This window comes from Coccinella septempunctata, chromosome 9, assembly GCF_907165205.1.
Source record: "Coccinella septempunctata chromosome 9, icCocSept1.1, whole genome shotgun sequence".
NCBI lineage: Eukaryota > Metazoa > Arthropoda > Insecta > Coleoptera > Coccinellidae > Coccinella > Coccinella septempunctata.
In genome coordinates this window covers 17,860,963-17,880,008 of record NC_058197.1, presented here as the reverse complement: position 1 = coordinate 17,880,008, position 19,046 = coordinate 17,860,963, and the positions used below count along the sequence as shown (strand labels likewise).

General features: G+C 36.8%; 4 protein-coding genes and 1 non-coding gene across 6 annotated transcripts; 3 read left to right on the top strand and 2 right to left on the bottom strand.

The window, feature by feature from the left end:
- The first annotated feature begins 2,616 nt into the window (after positions 1-2,616).
- Trnaf-gaa lies at positions 2,617-2,689 on the top strand. Its single transcript has one exon. It is a non-coding gene; the product is annotated as a tRNA-Phe (tRNA).
- A 13-nt stretch (positions 2,690-2,702) lies between these two features.
- Positions 2,703-5,032, top strand: LOC123320507. Its single transcript, XM_044907846.1, has 7 exons — positions 2,703-2,966; positions 3,103-3,393; positions 3,663-3,842; positions 3,893-4,195; positions 4,259-4,631; positions 4,693-4,877; positions 4,940-5,032. The coding sequence occupies exons 1-7, from the start codon at positions 2,748-2,750 to the stop codon at positions 4,943-4,945; spliced, it is 1,557 nt and encodes a 518-aa protein (XP_044763781.1). The 5' UTR covers positions 2,703-2,747; the 3' UTR covers positions 4,946-5,032.
- A 155-nt stretch (positions 5,033-5,187) lies between these two features.
- On the top strand, positions 5,188-7,042 carry LOC123320151 (venom allergen 5-like). 2 transcript variants are annotated; one of them, XM_044907352.1, is made up of 3 exons: positions 5,188-5,328; positions 5,831-6,291; positions 6,501-7,042. In XM_044907352.1, exons 2-3 carry the CDS (start codon positions 5,882-5,884, stop codon positions 6,997-6,999), a joined length of 909 nt encoding a protein of 302 aa, XP_044763287.1. In that variant the 5' UTR covers positions 5,188-5,328; positions 5,831-5,881; the 3' UTR covers positions 7,000-7,042. The 2 variants fall into 2 exon arrangements, with proteins under 2 accessions (XP_044763287.1, XP_044763288.1); XM_044907353.1 differs by having other exon boundaries at positions 5,195-5,329; positions 5,844-6,291.
- Positions 7,043-7,075: 33 nt separating this feature from the next.
- Positions 7,076-8,797, bottom strand: LOC123321135 (odorant receptor 67d-like). The gene is made up of 6 exons (XM_044908639.1): positions 8,515-8,797; positions 7,864-8,389; positions 7,712-7,811; positions 7,543-7,647; positions 7,336-7,491; positions 7,076-7,129 (listed from the first exon to the last, which is right to left on the bottom strand). The coding sequence occupies exons 1-6, from the start codon at positions 8,795-8,797 to the stop codon at positions 7,076-7,078; spliced, it is 1,224 nt and encodes a 407-aa protein (XP_044764574.1).
- A 3,287-nt stretch (positions 8,798-12,084) lies between these two features.
- LOC123320806 lies at positions 12,085-18,809 on the bottom strand. Its single transcript, XM_044908239.1, has 3 exons — positions 18,582-18,809; positions 14,782-14,910; positions 12,085-12,763 (listed from the first exon to the last, which is right to left on the bottom strand). The coding sequence occupies exons 1-3, from the start codon at positions 18,650-18,652 to the stop codon at positions 12,607-12,609; spliced, it is 357 nt and encodes a 118-aa protein (XP_044764174.1). The 5' UTR covers positions 18,653-18,809; the 3' UTR covers positions 12,085-12,606.
- Positions 18,810-19,046: the final 237 nt, after the last annotated feature.

The following is a 19,046-nucleotide window of genomic DNA, read 5'->3' as shown; positions in this document are numbered from 1 at the left end:
AATTTAATTAAAAATGAAACTAATGGAAATTAATTCTGAAATTCTCTTTCACAAATTTCTAATTCCGAAACACACAAACTCATTTTTATTCATTTGATTTCAAGCATCAAAATGATGTTTCTTGTTGAACTACTGCTTTTTCCTAGAAAAGTAATTCAATTCTTTCTCGTTTTATATTTTACAAAAAAACACTTACATTGCTTATAATAATTAAATTTTTCGAATGAATTCTATATTTTATGTATGTTTCTCATATTCAGTTATTCAGATATCTTTTGCAATGTGACATCGGGCTTTCGAATTCATGATTTCAATGTAATGCCGACAGAGACAGTGGCGGCGGAAGGCGTAGGCGACGTGGGCGACGGCCTACGGCCTCGCGGCTTGAGGGGCCTCGCGGGCCGAGGAGCCCCTCTCATCAGGTTTATGCAATAAAAAACAGTGAACGTGTCTAAATCTGAGGGTTTTGGGTATATCCAGAAAATTGTTCTGCCATTTTCAAGTTCCACCAACATGTTTGGTATGAGACATATTCCTGTAGCAATCTAAACAAGTTAATTCAAAAGTTCCTTTACTTTACAACATTTGCCTATATTTTCAAACAGTATCAAAGAATATTGATTAGAGTCGGAGAGTTGATGATCTTCAAAATTACTTCAGAAAGGAAGGAGTAGCCAAAAGGAAAAGAATGTTCTGTCATGAAAACAGCGATTATCATATACATTCACTCAAGAAACTCTATGAAATAGACCGACTTTTTAAAAAGCGCCTAGTGTAGAGGTACCGAGCAAAGATTATAAGTTTTGGTACCGAGGGCCCTCACTGCGAGTCGGTGGTCTGTTGGTTTTTATCAGCGCATCAAAGGTCTCTACTCGCTCTGCATGAATTGCGCTTTGGTTTAGGTACTGTGAAAATTCGCTCGAAGCGAATAATTTTCGCCCGAGTGACTTAACTGTGGACGCTTACGTTGAGGATCCACTACACCGCTTGAGCTTGACGTCCAACAGCGGGTTTCACAAGACTTTAATTGGGTTATCAACAATTTGACATTAACTCAATTTTCAGAATGAATCCATGAAACCATGAAATTTTTTCATGCTTAAATAGAGATGTTGAAAAAAAGCCATTGAGACTCACTAAATTGGCGTATATAGTTCATAATTCTATACGACTATTATATTAGGTACTTTCGTTTGCATAAAAAGTGTAGCACTTTTCTACACTCGATTTTAGTATTCGTTTGCTGATTGGATTTACACCAGTGTAGAGTAGGTGTAGTTTATCTACACCTCCTTTTGACTAGGTGTAGATAAGATACACCCCCTAAAATCGAGTGTAGAAAAGTGCTATACTTTTTATGCAAACAAAAGGACCTATATTGAATGCACATAACTGAATAAGGCTTAGTTCAGATGATAGCGCGTAAACGCGCGATCCACAAACCGCGCGACTAAAGATACAGAGGAGTCAAATATAAATGTTCATATGCGCGTAGACTCTCTGTATCTTTAGTAGTCCGGTTTCTGGTTCGAATCATCTGAACTATGCCTCAAGATAGAGTGGAGTCTACGCGCGATGTCGCGCGACCATGTATATGACTCCTCTGAATCTTTAGTCGCGCGGTTTGTGAATCGCGCGTTTACGCATTATCATCTGAACTAAGCCTACTAAATACACTGAGGCCTAGTTCAAAGGATCGCGCGACTCCGGCAACCGTTTACGCGTAATTAATTACGCGCGACCATGTAAACGGTTGACCGAGTTCAACACAATCATGCACTGTGTATGGATCCAATCACAGGTTGTTGCGCGTTCATTTGAACTAGTCCTCAGTAGTTATTTTGAAACTTTTTAACTAAGCATGATCTAGCATCTCAGGTGGGCCATGACTTGATAATTGATTAGTTCAGTTAAGTGAGTGAGGCTGAAAGTAGAAAATTCTATATTTCTTAAATTTCATTTTTTATTACCAGTCGCTTTCTCATGAAAACGTCCTCTGGCGTCACCAGAGGGCCTCGCAAAATGTATCTTGCCCACATCAAATGACGGTCTTGCGCCGCCACTGGACAGAGATATATATCTCTGAATGCCGATGTTATTGGAGCAGTGAAAAATATAATCCTTGTTTAAAGACCTTATATTAACAAGGATATAATATAATAAAATCATGAAGAAATTTATATTATATAAATTTCTTCATTGAGTTCATCCAGTTGGAGTCAATTGAGTAATCATTGCGATTTTTGGATACCAAACATTTCTATGCAAATATCCAATGAATATATCCGGTATATAATTCCACAGTATCCGATTCCATCAGATACTGTGGATACTGGGAGCAAAGATTATAATCTTTGCTCGGGAGTATTCAAGTTGCACATCTCTAATTTGGACTAAACCATAGAATGCAAGCAATTTCTGTACTCAGACTCAAATCCTTTCATACACAAACTGCGCTTTCTCTTTTCGATTTATCGTCATTTGAATGTATTTTTTATATTAAAGACAATACATTTTAAGATTAAATGAATAGAAAGAGTTAATAATTTAGATTAAATGTACGTGAGAATACAATTACCACCTTCTAATATGATAAGATTTCACTATCATCCATCGGCCGAAATAGCTCAGTTGGGAGAGCGTTAGACTGAAGATCTAAAGGTCCCTGGTTCGATCCCGGGTTTCGGCAAATTTTTTTTTTTTCGAATTGACACAAGTCAACATTCAATATCAAAATTTTTTTCATAATGGTTGAATTGAAAAGCATGAAAAATTACAATGCCATTCCCATTCTGCAAGTTTGTCCAGGAAAGATAACTAAAGTTTTAAGAAGCAATTTACTGCAAGATTCCAGCAACAGGGATTCAATCGAAAGATCCTTTTTCACACCCACAGGACCTCCCCCTGCATCTACTCGCGATGGGACCCGTTTCGAATTGAGAATAGTCAAAATAAAATTGGCAAAGGCTAGTTATTATACTTTCTAAATTATCACATAAGTTGAAGGTTTTTTAATCATAGGTATATGTTTTGTGGTTTTTATTGCAACACTGATTATAGAAACAAAATAAATATTTCAAAATCCACATCGCTCTCTTTCAGAGTATTTTAGATCCTTTGAGAACCAACAGTGAAAACCTGAACATCTGCTGGCAAATAATGGATTTCCCCGAATCTATCTTGAAGTCTAACATCGATAAAGAGGAAACAGAACTTGAATTATCCGTACTCTACAAAATAAAGGACTTCCAGAAGTTTTCCGAATATTTAGAAATGAATATCGTCACTTTCGACCTGATTGTAGAGAAGGAAGATGACTTTTTAAAATTGGCAAAGGGTGAAATTTTCATGTCCAGAGCTCTGAGATCTCCCAAAACGAAAGTGTACGATCAGGTAAAGCTCATTTTGAGAAAGTACCTACCAAAATTCGTCAACAAACCGGTAACGAATCGTTTGACTGATCAGTTTAGGGCCTTGTCCTCAATTCTGAGGACAAGACCATCGCATTTTTTCTTCGAGAAGATAGAAAGCATCCTTACCTTTATCTAACTAGTCGAGGGAGTCATTGAAAGCTTCCAAACTAAATCGGAATTTGATTCTAGTCAAATTGTTAATCTTTAATACCATGATAATATCGAAGTTATCCTACTAAAGATTTTCAGGTTGATCTTTATCATTCTACGGTAGACGACGATAAATCGATATTGGTAGGCACGTTAAACATATGGTATCAGCTGCATAGCGAGGAAGAATCTGATGCAGACGTAAATCCATCCTTAAAAAAATCTCTCACTTCCATTTTGACTGCTCCCATATCTCTGCGATCTGGTAGTATCTACCTGGTAAGCCGAAAAGTCATACAATCTGGAGGAGAATGATCCCAATTTTCCAGCCAGATCATCAGCCTCCAAGTCGAAAGGTCTCCACCTGCACCCTTAGCAGCTTCACCAAGAACAACCAGCAGGTGACTGAAGCTGAGGTTAAGAAGTTCCAAGAGGACCTCTTTCTCGTCCTCAACCGTAACAAGGCCCTTGGGACCACGCAGGGCGAAATAGATAGGGAGCTCAAGGACAGGGCAGAATGGCTCAACGAAGAAGCCATCTGGAGAAGAACGCTGCAAGAACACGCCATCCTTAGCGGTAAAGATCCATTCGATGTGAAGTGGAGACAGTGGAGAGACTGCGACACCTCCAAAGTACGAACATCTTTCCATTTTGGCAGTTATGATGATGCTGGATCCTTGATTCCTTGATTCCAGGTTGTCCTACGTTCTTTTCCCAAGAGCCCAACTTATTACTCCCCAATTTTGGACATAACCATTGTTCAGGTGGTCTTTTCACCATCTACGTCGCCTTACCAGCATGAAGAAGTGGAGCAAATCTACGTGGAGTACTCCTTCCTCAACATGGAAGGTCCAGAACTGGAATCAGATGTCACCTTGCCCAAACCTCAACCTAACGAGCCTGCAGTCTTCGATTTCAAGAAGAGTTTCGGTATCGACCTGAAGGAGAATAGGAGGAATTGTCTGCTCGTTTCGGAGATGATAAGGGAGAAGGTCTCTTTGAAAGTTTCTGTTGTCAGCGAACCGATACCTAGCTATGAAGTACCCATACAGACCTGCGAAGAAATAGGTGTTCTATCTCGGCGAAATTATCAGTATTCGATTTAAATGTAACATGCTTCTTTTCCAAGGTTACTCTGAGGTTGATTTCTTCAATTTGGTACAAATGGAAGAGAACGAATGTGAAATCGAGTATCCTGTTCTGGATAGCACCACGAAGGAGACCATTGGAAGCATGACAGTGAGATTTGGAGGGATACTTGCCCTCAGAAAGATGGCTCTGCTTGTACTGGCTCCAAAGGATTACAATATAATTGTGATTATCATTGAGGAGACTAAAAACATTGTAGAAAACTTTGTTTATTTTATCTTTTCCAGGTATGATACACGAAGGAATTATGGTAACAGGATTAACTATAAAAGACAAAGAGGAAATGAATAAGATCAAAATGAACGGACGCAGAACTGAGATCTATTAATAAATTGTTACATGAAAAACTCTGTTGTCTGTTAAACTACATGATCCATATATCCAAATGATTGTATAAGTTTATATTAAGAGGAAAAGCTGTGGAAAAGCTTCCGAGGAGATAAGCTGTCCAATTATCATTTGAAAAAATTATGCAATTCTTTTATGCATTCCTGTGTAGATAAGATAGTCATACCTTGGCTTCTCTATCACGCACATAATTTTCGCACTTCTCAAGTGAAAAACGATTTATTTTATCGATTATTTAGTGACATAAGTATTCTAGGAACCTAGATAAGTGAGTAGCAAAGGTTTTATGTAAATCTGGTGCATAAAAAGCAGAAAGGAACACATTTATTATCTGTGGAAACTCTACAGCAAATCTTATAGTTTTTTCGATGTGGAAATGTTCATTTTAGACCAAACAGAACCATTTTCTCTTGAGGAAACCAATGATTCGTTGATGGCATAGTTTTTTTTTTCGCAGTCATATCGATACTTTGCATCTTTATGAATCAGATTTGTAAATATCGAATTCGAGAGTATCTTTAGAAATTCTTCTATTCAGAAGGAAAGAATCTCAGGAAGATTTTTCATTTTCGTCATATCATGGCTATATTGAATGATTCAATAGTGAAAAGATAATCTTCGAAGTTCATCTAGTGGTGAAAATATCTAGTCTAGCACAAAATATTTCTATGCATAAATTCCAGGCATTTATGAAGAAAATATGTTTACCAATCACACTTAAGATAAATGAAATAGCCCTACTCATCAGCTCACAATCAAAAACTTTTCAGGATTCCCTCTTCTATTAAAAAAATTGAAATCTATAAGTCATTAGACAAGTCATGTCACTTACATCCCAGAGATGGAAAGGTCAAAAACTTAAAAGCGTACCAATAGTCCTCCTGGTCCTCTTAAGCCTTTCGGCTCTGGTCTCTAGTGGACCTTCCTTCAACTACTGTTCATTGAAGTGCCGCGGTGATATCCACACAGTGTGTGCCAGAAGACACAGATGCGGACCTGTCAGCGGATGCAATCCCATCGAACCTACAGTAGAATTCAGGGAATTCATGGTGAAGGAGCACAACGAGCTGAGGAACAAGATAGCCAGTGGCAGTGATGGCAGTCAATACAGTAACAAGGGTGCTAAGAACATGAACGCAGTTTCTTATGACCTGGAGTTGGAATATATAGCTCAATGTTGGGCCAACGTTTGCCATACTCTGGAGCACGATAAGTGCAGAAATAGCAAGAGGTAATTGAAATTTGGTAACCAGTACTGCTTCCTATCCATCCCCTAGCTTTTCTGGTTTAGATTTTTCTTACTCCTGACATTACCTTTCAAGAAGAATCATTTTCTGCTCCACCTAAACTACATTCTCCAGTTTCTGCCACTAATGATTGGAAAAACCTTAATCCTACCACGGTTTCATCTGGTAAACACTTATTCTACATTCTCCCTAGATTTCCCTGTGGCCAAAACATCTACTGGGGCTCCAACAGCAACGAAACCAAGGATGCAGTCAGAGCATGGTACGGAGAGATCCAGTACATGACGAACCCAGCCTGGATCGACAAACTGGCAAGACCAGGAGAACCCAACGCCTACCCCAACGATAAGAAAATGCGTGGCCATTTCACCCAGGTGGTTTGGGCCAAAACCAAATACATAGGCTGTGCCAGGGTTCGATACGGTAAAAACAACATAGAGAGTCAGCTGATCTGCAATTATGGACCTGCTGGTAACTTTGTTGGAGAAAGTATCTATAAAATGGCTGGGGATCATTCCCAGATTGCGTCGGAGTGCAAAGATGGTAAGAACTCTGAGTATGGTTCTCTTTGTGGTCGTATAGAACCAGTACCAACGGAGAAAGGGTGGGCTAGAGCTGAGAAATCAGCCAGTAATTCGCTCATAGTGAATTGTTTTGTGCTTGGTGTTTGGTTGTTGTTCACTAGAATGTGATCTGTTGTATCTATAAGAATAAAGACATAATTTGCGTGAGTCATTAATTTGGTGCTGTTCAGTCCCTTCTTTCCTTTCATTTTGCTATGCTTGCTATGGCGTTCAACATCGTATAAATGGTCTTCATGGTCTGGAAAATAGAGATGGGATATTAGGGTACCTCCACAGGTAAGACACAAAACACATAACGTGGGCTCAGATACTAAGTAGTACGATATCTTTAAAGCCAATAACCTCAATTTACTTCAGATTAGTCCCTCTGACAACGCAGTATAGACAACAGTGGTGTCTATACTGTGCTGATAATGATTCTCAAGATAAAACCCAAAGTCTCACCTTCATGAAGGTGCTCAAACTCGCTGAGCAAAGAGCGCCACAACTCAGTACTACAGGGTTCTGAGCTCTGCTGAGCATCAACAGCAGCATCTTCTGCTCCTTCACATCCAGCTCATACCACTTGGAGAAATAAATCGATTCAGCCAATTGGACGCTCTGAAAAAATTCAATTTGTATCATCGGATGATCAAAATTTGTGCCTTTTACTTCGATGGATAAGTGTTCTGATAGCCAGAGGATCAAAAAGAGATGTCCACATCCATAGACGGTGCCACAGTAAATGCATATGGCAAATGGCGTCAGTCTTTCTCCCTGGAATTGAAGAAGTGAGGTAGAAACAAGCTAGAGGTTAGTCTTCTACTACATATTTCGTTACCTGCCATAAAATTAGGGCAGTATTCACCAGCACTGGGGCATGGGAAACGAGCATGAAGAAGAATAATACCGATAGAAACTCCTTCAGTTCTCGGAACTTCCTGCAAAAAAATTCAGTGGAGAATTGATGTTTCTCAAGTTATCTGAACTCACAACAAGATTTCTTGATGTTCAATGGCACATTCTCTCAAGATCAACCCAACTTTGTCCTTATATCTCACACTTTCGTCCACGCAATCCAGAAAATCATCGAAATTTATTATGACATCGGACAGAGTCATCAGCTTGCATCTCAGATAACAGATGAAACATGAAAAGATCAGGTCTTTACTGTGGTTCATGATGCAGTTCACTATGGCGAAGACTATGGTCTCCATATTGGACGCCCAGTAATGTTCCTCTGCGTCCCAGGGGAAGTAATAGTAGCCCATGAAGAGCATCCTGCAGTTTTGGTTCCTGGAGCATTCTTCCCTGTGGTTCTTGAGGGAGAAGATGTGGTAGAAGATGACCACGTTGAAAACGCTGATTGCCACGGTGATGGACCAGCCTGTTAGGGTGATCAAGAAGTAGGGCCAGACCTTCTTGATGTTCCTTCGGTGGATGCTGCGAATTTTTTGGTTTGGGTGGCTGTTCATGTAGGCTTCGTTCTTGAACATATCTGGAAGATTGTTGTTAGTTTCTACCAGATGGAGGGAGATGTTGTAGATTATAGATTTAGGGTTTTATTGCATTGTGGGAGGGTTTTATAACTTCTGAAGACAACCCTTTTACGTGAGACCAATCTACAGAGTCTGATTCACCTACCTGATATCCAACACCCAAAATCGTCCTTATTCAAGACTATCAAAGAACAACTGGCGTACCCTCCAAGGAGAAAAACGACCAGATTTGAACAGACAACCGTCAGACTGCCAGTTCTGGACTCATTTACGAAACCAAGGACTCCGCTGATGTTGAAAATCGTGAAAATTGAGAAGAAAGCGTACCTGTTCCAGCGGAATCTGGAAGAGGGTTGGTCCGACCAGATTCCGAACTTCTGGAAAGCGTTCTTGATCTTCTGGAACTCCACGGAGGACTCGTGCTGCATTTTTGAAGGGGTGAATGGGAGGAGAGACGCCCGACGTTTTTTTTTATAGGTTGAAAATTGGGGTGAATTATTTAGTATTTGTGAGTTTCGAAGGCGCTCTGAAATATTTCCTAACTCTTCTCCTATAATTTCGAAACGTTTTGAGCGTAGTTTCTGGTGATATAAGGTATGATTAATTCAAGGAGATGAATTGGATGGCTGTTGAAGAGTTTCGAGCCGTGAATATCTGATTGGCAGAGATTATAGTGAAGAAAACTATGAATAAAGTGGTTTTTTTTTATGATTGGGCAAGGAAAGTATTCTCTTTATACGACTTCTCAATTCAGAATCATTTACAATCCATCTCTAAGCAGTTATCTTGGTAATGGTTATCTCTCATGTTCAGATCTCTTATGTGATTCTTGATTTTTTCTTCCCAAATACATAATCTTGAATTTAAAAGTGTGGTCATTTGATAATGAACCTGTAATAATCAAAAATTGACTAGCGAAAAATTCCGAAAAAGATGGAATCACATAAAAATTCGTCAAGACCAAACGGTTACACTGAAGTCCATGAAATTTCGAAATTTATCACTAGAAGGTTATTTTCTTTTAAAATATGTTGCACATTTAAACCTACGATGATTTTTATAGGAGTAACGCGTGTTGAATGCCGGCCTTCGAAAAACCCCAGATAGATAGGGTCAGTTAAAACTTCGTCTCGACCGAAAGGTTGCACCGAAATGGATGAAATTCTCAGATTTGTTACTAGAAGAGTTGCTCTTTCAGAATATGTATCACATTTAGATCTACGATCGTTTTCCTGGGAGAAAAACTTCTCGAAAGTTGCCCTTTAAAAATTCCCAAAAAGATGGGGTCAGTTAAAACGTCCTCAAGACCGAACGGTTTTGCTGAAATGGATGAAATTCTCAGATTTTTTACTAGAAGAGTTGCTATTTCAGAATATGTATTACATTCAGATCTACGATTATTTTCCTGGGAGAAAAATGACTTGCAAGTTGACCTTCGAGAAATTTCCAAAAAGATGGGGTCAGTTAAAACTTCGTCAAGACCGAAAGGTTGCACCGAAATGGATGAAATTCTCAGATTTATTTCTCGAAGAGTTGCTCTTTCAGATTATGTATCACGTTCAGATCTACGATCATTTTCCTGGAAGATACGCAACTCGAAAGTTGACCTTTGAAGAATTCCCAAAAAGTTGGTATAGTGCCCCCCCAAAATTACTCCTGGAACTGCCACTGCTGAAATATCACAAGTCATATTCGGTTCATATTTCTAATACTATATTTCTTCTCTGTAAACCAATAGTTCTATTTCATTGATGAGCGTATAGGAATATACACAACACGTGCTCAAAATTACTCCTCTTATCTAAAGTATCTTCCTACACGTACTTTTACTCCAACCATGTTGTTAAATATTGATCCGACAACAAGCCATTCAAAAATCTCGGAACATTTGATTTGAATGGAATTCGTGATAAATTCTAATCTATCTATCTACCTATTTTGCTACAGACATGCACTTTGATAAAAGCTGACTCAACGTTTGCTATCAGGGCAAGTGGTGGAGACCCCAAATCGATACAAAGATATTTCCAGGAATTCGATAATATGGAGCTAGATCTTTAACTACTATATTGAACCTCTTGGGTTATCTGAATCACCGAGAAACAACTCATGCGTGGAAACTACGTAAAATTCAATATCATAAATCGAAATTATGATTCTCCTAAGAGGTGTTGACCCATGTATTCCATACTTTATAGGTCTTCATTTATTATGGAATCTAATCGACATATGATGGTTGGTTATTGGTGATGAAGGAAGACATCATACTCTTCATCAAGGAGATCATTTATATAGATCTGGAAGATACTGAGCCCTGAGGAACTCCACTACCACTTGAATGCTGCTATAATCTAGAAAAGGTGAACACCCTGTATCCACATCTAACCCTAGTTGGCATAGGTGGGCCCTTCAATCTTTTCCAAGTTCTGGATTTGAGGTATTCAACAGATTAGTCTCGCATTCCCCACATGACCTAAATTTACCTCCTAATTACTTTTATCTATCTAATTTAATTGTTGAACATCTGTTAATCTTCAGATGTTGTTTGTACGGCAAATTGGTTGGACATGGATAGGGAATTACAGTCGTTCATTTGTTTGCTGGGATCAATATTATTCATATGACAAAATTATTCATATAACTTTGATAAGAAACTCGTGATGACACTCTATTACGTTCATTCATTTTTTTCATATTGCACTTTTGGTATCTTCTAATCTCCTCTCGAAATATCAAGAGCATAGCCGTATACAGGGTGAGTCTTTGGCTCGTACAAATATAGACATAGCCATTTTAAGTTTACCTTCAGAATAACTATAGCTAAATCTGTGACATCTGTGGATCTTTTAAACAAAGTACCCAATTTTTTATATTTCATGGATACTTTTTAATTTTTGAACATCAAATTACTCAAAAACAGGCAGAAAATAATAAGAATACTTTTATTTTACAAAACGTTAAAATATTCATTAGATAGCGTCCAACTTAGTTTCAAGAGTTGGGTTCTTTGAATATTTGGCATTTTAATGGCACGTAATGGTCATATTGAGAAAACTGAAAGACGTGGGTGATATCTTGTGTTCGAAAAAGATTCATCAAATAAGTGAAATACTATATTCTGAAATTAATTTCATTCGAAAAAGTTTGTGAAGAAAAAATAACATTTTTATGGTTTTCCAACAGCCTGTATCTTTTAAACCGAGCCGATTCGAAAAAAATGGTAAAGGAAAAAGTGTTTTCTTTAATCTCAAGAAACTACTCTTAAAATATTTGTGCGAGTAACAATACATCCTGTATAGTGATGTCTATTATTGTTTAAGTCAATCAAATCCTCAGTAGAATACATTTTTCTATTCGTTCATCATGTTAGACTACTACAAACTGCAACTTATGAATACAAGAATCTAACAGTGATCAGAAAATAACTTTATATCTATTTTCATCCGAGTATATAACTTTTTATTAATGAATTTTGTTATACTCTTGTCTTTGACTCAACTTTTCCAATTAAACTAATTTTTCATTGTGCATAATAGGACACTAAGATTACTCTCAATGAATACCAATGAATGTTTTGAAATACCCAAAATTGTTCTCTTCAAAGAGTTATTAAAAATTTATACTTCTCGAGTTTTTACCCATTTCTAACACTTTGGTTCATACTTACATTCTTGAAGATAAGTTTCAAACTTCTTCCCATGGAATAAAAAACTAATTTTTCATTGAACATATTTATTGCATCTTCATGAATAAATAATTATAAAAATCGTTTATTTACATTAGAACAATACACACTTATAAAAAATAAATACATAGATATATACAAAGAATACAAGAATTGTAAAAGTCAAAATAAGGCTAGAAAAATAATACTGATCCAATATATTAAGACTAAAGAATAATAAATTAAATAAATAAATAAAAAGTTACTGGTTAGATACATTTGACTATACATAGACAATATTTCTGTTGCAAAGCTTTCCATCACATCCAGCCTTGTGATGAAAATCTTTTGAAGTCACGTTACCAGTCTTCTTCTTCCTTCCTCCAACAAAACATGAGCAGATCTTTCGATAAACGAGTGAGATTCTTCACACCAGAAACCTCAATTTTTAAAAACGTGTGTTATCAAGGAATCTTTCACAACCTAGGTCGAATCCGATGATTACCGAAAAAAATTGAGCAAGAACACAATAATTTAATAAGGAACTAGACTATATTTCTTTATTGCAATGGCTTAGAATTTATTCTTTAAGCTCATCAGACCGATCTTAGCCAGGAATAGAAGTTCCTCGTAACTTAAGGGTGTTGGCTGGCTTGGATCACCCTCGTCTTCCTCTTGGGTCTTGAACAGCTGATCCACCCTCCTTGGTTCAGATCTCCTCTTGCGCCCTCTGCAAAGAAGAAAATAGTTAAAGCGTTTCTTGTGGTACTTCATAGGGAAAAGGAGATTGCCAGCAGTCAAATTGGTACAAGCTACATGGCTTTGTTTGGTTATGGCGTTTTTCAAACTTTGAGGATACAAGAGTGGTCTGGACATACCAAAAATAGTCATAAGAAATATGGATTTAGGACTAGACCACAGTTGACATAGATCCAAAGGATTGGAAGAGAGGGACAAAGCTACAAGATCTGCTTGCAAGTCTCTATCCAAATCTGTCTGCAAATCTGGAAAGCAGTCTTGCAAGACAGGTTTCATCTGACAAAAGTGTCGACTAGCACAATAAAGACAACAATCAACAACAGACTTGTGAAACAAACTCTTTGTTCAAGAGGGAACAGCAGGAAAAAGTAACAGGAGATGTAGAACGTTGATCTTACTTGAAAAAATGGAGTAACAGTACAAGTTGAATCTTCGACTCGTACAAATATTTTGACAGTTGATTCTTGAGGTCTAAAGGAACACTTTTTTCCTTTACGATTTTTTCCGAATCGGCTTGGTTTTAAAGATACAGGCTGTGGAAAAACCATAAGAAATGTTATGTAAAATTAAAAAGTATCTGTGGAATTTGAAAAATTGGGTACTTTGGCTGAATACAACTCTGTTTAAAAGAAGGTAGTTGTGTTTTTCCAGGGGTGGCACAGCTCATTATGAAAATTTAAAATGGCTATATATTTTTATCAGGGCCGAATAAGACAAGATGGTATAGGAAAAAAGTGTTTCTTCTGACCTCAAGCATCTACTGTTGAAATATGTATAGGAGTCAAAGACTAACCCTGTATAAGGTGAATGCTGTCAATGACAGCAGATTTGGAGACTGTGTGATCTAGGAAAATTGTAGATAAGACCATAAAGAGGCAGAATGAAGGCGACAATCAGTAGTTGACCTGCGGAACAATGGTCCCCTTATTTCTTTTGATCGTTTGCGAAAAGACTCGCCACTTTCTCTTAATCGCAGATTACACTATTCATGAATGGAAGTTTCGCAAGCCGAAATAATCGAATGCGTAGTAAATCTCAAGAGCGTGTAGTTTGTTAACCCTTTCGAAAAAACCGATAACCTATCGAACGGTTTATCAATTAATTTTCGCGTAAAGCCCGCATACAAAAATTAAAATCGTCGTGATTTGTTCTTTCCTTCAGTTGCATCATGTTCGTATGGGCTTGATTGACACTGAAATTATCGAATTTGATGACCTTTAAGAGCGTTTTCTCTCGTACGTAAGAGAACAATTGCATCAGAAGCTGATTGAAAAAGTTGCGAGTGGACATTCACCGAGGTCTGAAAAAAATTGCGCATGTAACCACGCGTTTTCCTTGTCATTTCTTCGAGTAGATAATTTTTCAACCCATCATCTGATGGATTTAGAAAGGGTGGGTTCCCAACCTCATACTCAATGATATGCATGATGGTCTTTGTGGGTTCTTCTAGTAGTATCTACTTTTTTTGTACTATGTCTGCCTGATGAAACTTCGACTTGTGTATGACCAATCCTACGTTTGGTTTATTGCACACAACATGGTCATATCGAAGATCGTTTCTTGTGTTTGAATATCGAACATTGTACTTTAATTACCAATGGATATTTTGTGTACATAATGCAAAAATGTTTCATCCAGTTTTTTTTTATTTGAGTGAATTCGAAGGAGGAAAATTCATCAATCCAAATCAAATTTGTGGACTGGATCTCTGTTCTTTTTAAAGGATATTTTTCCCAAACTGTGACCCTGTTCAATAAGAGTTTAACATGATGAAATAATCAAAGAATATGATTAATTTAAAGCCTTCTTTTGCGTTTCCAAAATGAAAGTTTAATTAGGTTTGTCCCTGATGCTTTAGGTAAAGAAATCTCACTCAATATCTCATTATTTTTTCCTTCATCTATCGCAGAACCTCGTTAAGTTAACCAAGGCAGTTTTCCCAATTATACAATTTGTTCTATAACAAGAAGGAAGAAAATGAATACTTACAATTTCCATGGATCAACACCATATTTCCCTCCACCAACTGGCATGGTGATTGCAATTCCATTGTACTTTGTGTTGAGGGCTATCCTTGTTTCCAAATCTGCAAGATGTTGGTCTGAAAACCTCTTGGTCCTGAAGAATAAAAGAAGGTATTATTGAAAGGATTATTTGATTTTTTTTAAATTTATTATAGGTGCATTTCTCTTTTATAACTTATATTCCCTTCATTCTCAATTTGAATATTGAAGAAGGGTTTCTTTCTTCAATTTCCCAGTATTTTCCGATGTTTTTTCCTGTTACATAATCGATTCTTTCAAAAATACTGCCCACCAATTAGGAGCATGACAGTCATGAAAGGATCACTTTTCAGTGGTATGATCCAATTTCAAAGTGCAAAGATTAAGAAATGACGTCATCAGCTTTTCTGTAATTGATGATAACTACAAAGAAGTTTGGATATTTGCTGATATACGACTGCTTTTTTGGTTTCAAGCGTTATAGGGAAAACTAGAATCAAATCCTGACTATGATTGTGAGAGTTTAACAAACTTTTTGGCGAATATTTGGGTTTGGAGAGAACAAATCAAAATACTCTCCACGTAGGCATTTGTATCAAACAGTATAAAAGATAGAGTACCAAGTGAGGTCAAGATCGATGTGCTTCCTTAACCTAGCTCTTCCATAACAGCTGTTGTGGATTATTTTTAATTGGAGCAAGGCTGTGAAGTGGACATTGGCCATTTTAGACTTTGCTGATCAACAGAGTACAACAAATTATATGTCTTTCAACCTTATTTTTAATATCCTTGAAAGATAAGGTTAATATACAATACAGTTCCCTTCACAACCCTTCTTTTCCATTAAATAGTTCGAAAAAAAAACATTTTTCCATCCTATCTGCATTCCAGAGTGATCAAATCATAGCCTTGAACCTTATAACCCAAACTTGCAGATTTAGAATATGCAAATATGTCGTTCGCAAAAAAAAAATTGTGTTCGATAACCCAGTTTGAACTCATCGAAAATAATTGAGTGTCTTGAGATTATGATAAAGAACTGAACAGAATCAAACTTCTGCGAGTTCGAAATTTGCCAAAAGGCATAGGTCATTTGACATCAGAGGATAATATTTGAAGAGATATGTCCTATTCATCCTGTAATTTTGATGTAGGAATAAAATCACGTGAAATATTTTAATTATTAATCAGTGATCGAAAGAATGCTTTTAAAATCCTCAAAAACCTTCTCAAGGACTTGAAATGAATGACTGACGTAATGGAGATCTAGTAAAGATAGAGTATAACAGTAAACCAATATTTGTTTTTAGCGTTTTCTCTCTGCACAGTCCAAAAATTGGAACAGTGGTTTTATATATAAATCAAATCTTGACCCAAATCGTATTTTTGAACATATCGCAACAATTCAAGAGATGATGGCGTTCAGTTATGCGTTCTGCACATACCATCAGTCAAATATTGAACATTTCTTGCAGTTTAACACAGAAATTCAGTTCCATTTAAAAAAATATTGAATATATATCAAGATGACCATTCATCGTACGAATGCCAAATTTCGCTGAACCTTCAGAGATAAATAATAATCGATTCGATAATGACATCAAATCCCCAAAATTTCTGAGCGTTGACCCTTTCTAATTTTCATCTGTTCAACGTAAACATTCGAAATCACGATGTTGCAATATTTACATACATTTATTGAGCCTTGATTGGGTTTTTAAGATCCCACCAAGGAACAATTAACCTCGGGTCAATATTCTAATGGAAAAAAAGATAATTTCCTCCTTTAGTTAGAATGAAGCTGAACAGTTACACTACAAATCCGATTGAATAATTAATTTGAAGTTGTCGCTGTTATCCACACTCAAACGTTGATCTATCGATCTTATTTGATTGATTCGGTCGCTAAACTCCACATCAAAGTGGTTGAAAACGCGTATTTTCGCACATAAAAAAATCTCACTTTTACCCCATAAATGGCGGTCTTAAAAGGGGTTTTGGAAATGGCGTCGTATGAAAATTTCACGTTTTACGTATTTTATACGTTCATTGAGATATTATGATATCTAAACGGTCAGCAAGGGGTCATTCAAAAGGCTGATATGGCCACTATACGATCTACGAAAGTTATAACGTGATAAATTTTGAACGAGATGAGTGAATTTTGGATTCGAAATGCTCGCCATATTTTTTTTAACTGATGCCTAGAATTATGGACGTTTCTATAAGCTACAAAGTAACTAGTACCTTCTGGATGCTTCTGTATCTGATTTTCAAGACTTTTCCCTATGGTTAACTTGCTTTTAGAATCTTGGGTGCATCTTTAAATGCACCCAGCTGTTTTTTTTTGCAGTCATTCAGCTGCTTCATTGAAAAATCGACAAATCTCATGTTGTAACAAATTGGATGATTGTTTATCGAACTAGCATTGGATATATTCGATCGATCTTTACTCCAGGATGAGTGAATCATAGTAAACAAACCATTAATTTAATGAAATATCGTAAAAACTGAGAATTAAAATCCGAGCTATTCGTTAAGATAAAATGAATAATTATTGTTATATCACGATTGGGTTATTATATAATGAAGTGGTACAATTCAAGACATAGAAATGCTCTAATGTCAAAACTTTCTCCTAGTTAAACTTTTTACAATAATTTTTTGCACATTATCAAATCATTTTATAGGTACTCTTAAGAATTCTGGTGAAAGGTGAACATCTTTTTGGATTCCTCGATTACAATTAGTTGGTATGTATTGGAGAACTTTCAGAGGTCCAATATTTCGACGAAAATTAGCATACAGGGTGTTGGTCTTAACATTAGTCTAAAAAGTTTTACAATCTGAGTATGGTCGCGAATTTTATTTGAATTTTCGATAGGGAACAATCAACTTATCTCAATTATTGAACATTGTTTTAATCCAGTTTCAGATAATTTGTGATAGCATTATGCATGTGTCCATCTAATCTGTCCTAGACCAAGAAAATGAGTTATTGTTTTCCCAAAAGAGATTAATTTGTATATAAGTACCAATAATTTCAACAGATTATTTGAGTAAAGTTGTATTTATGCAATATTTCTGGAAATCTCGAAGTTTTTGAGCACTAGGTATTCAGAACTAACTCAATAAATGGTGTAAGAACTGATCCACCTTATATGCTAATAGGATAAAAATTCAAGAGTGATACCCCGATGTTTTTCTTAAATATCCAACATGAATTTCAAATCAACAACCGATAGGGTGAGTGATATATCTCTTAGCCCACGTCAATAAAAATATCAGGCGACTCCTAAGGGAGCTTTAGGGTTTGAAAAGTTTCCTGTCATGTACCCTTCTTCAGAGCTATAAATTCAACAGGTAGACCCTTGGTGAAGTTGCCAATAAGATAAATGCCTCTGGGAGTTGAATTATAATCACCATTCTAGCATCAGCATCATATTCGTTGAAATTTCTATACAGGGTATGAAAGTGAATGATGAGTAGGTGTTAAATTTCTATTCAGACAATAATGGCATAAACCGATCACTTATACTGAACCATACGTGATGTGAAACTTGAGATTCAACAATAACATACATAAAATAATTTTTTATATCATTTGTAAGATCTCGTTACATAATTCGAAGGGTTCATCACTCCTGATCACAATTTACGAGCACTACCATGCTTCCCAGTCATCTTTTCAACATTTCTTGAATGAAACTACCCCTAAAACCACCCGCGTAACACTCCACAAAAAAATCCCTTCAAAAACCCAATTCCCAAAAAAAAACGACATACCTTCCACCGTGTGGTTTGGCCACAACGTACTGACATCCAATCACGATGAACAAAAACAGAATCAGCCTCATGATCACAGTGTCCTTAAACTAACCTCCTCCACAAATCCGAAAAATCAAATCAAACCGAAAATTACTCGTTTCGCGCCGTTTGGACGTCAATCTTCAGGCTATGCCGGATACTATACACTACACTTTCGCGGCTGTCTGGATATCGTGCTCAGGATCGCTCCTTCAACTGTTTTATAGGCACATTGGAGGGGAGAGGTTATCACAAAGCTACGCCATTGGAAAAGCTGCATACCCCTTTTCTTTCCTGCGGGGTGGTCCTGAACTCAACAGGTGCTGGCGATTTTTGTATCCTAACGACGTTCTGAATGGTTGCGAAATGTTACGGTGTGTGTAATGTTAGATTTTCCCTATTTTCAGATTTGATCCCAACACAGCGTTCGTAGACGAAGTTTCA

Coding starts and splice junctions, on each gene's coding strand:
- LOC123320507 (XM_044907846.1), top strand. CDS start 2,748: ATGGTTGAATTGAAAAGCATGAAAAATTACAATGCCATTCCCATTCTG. Junction 2,967..3,102: donor TCAAAATAAAATTGGCAAAG/GCTAGTTATTAT, acceptor GCTCTCTTTCAG/AGTATTTTAGATCCTTTGAG. Junction 3,843..3,892: donor GATCTGGTAGTATCTACCTG/GTAAGCCGAAAA, acceptor CCAATTTTCCAG/CCAGATCATCAGCCTCCAAG.
- LOC123320151 (XM_044907352.1), top strand. CDS start 5,882: ATGTCACTTACATCCCAGAGATGGAAAGGTCAAAAACTTAAAAGCGTA. Junction 6,292..6,500: donor AAGTGCAGAAATAGCAAGAG/GTAATTGAAATT, acceptor CATTCTCCCTAG/ATTTCCCTGTGGCCAAAACA.
- LOC123321135 (XM_044908639.1), bottom strand. CDS start 8,797: ATGCAGCACGAGTCCTCCGTGGAGTTCCAGAAGATCAAGAACGCTTTC. Junction 7,648..7,711: donor CTGCCCTAATTTTATGGCAG/GTAACGAAATAT, acceptor CTTCAATTCCAG/GGAGAAAGACTGACGCCATT. Junction 7,130..7,335: donor GTTTGAGCACCTTCATGAAG/GTGAGACTTTGG, acceptor TCTATTTTCCAG/ACCATGAAGACCATTTATAC.
- LOC123320806 (XM_044908239.1), bottom strand. CDS start 18,652: ATGAGGCTGATTCTGTTTTTGTTCATCGTGATTGGATGTCAGTACGTT. Junction 14,911..18,581: donor GCCAAACCACACGGTGGAAG/GTATGTCGTTTT, acceptor TTTATTCTTCAG/GACCAAGAGGTTTTCAGACC. Junction 12,764..14,781: donor GGTGTTGATCCATGGAAATT/GTAAGTATTCAT, acceptor TCTTCTTTGCAG/AGGGCGCAAGAGGAGATCTG.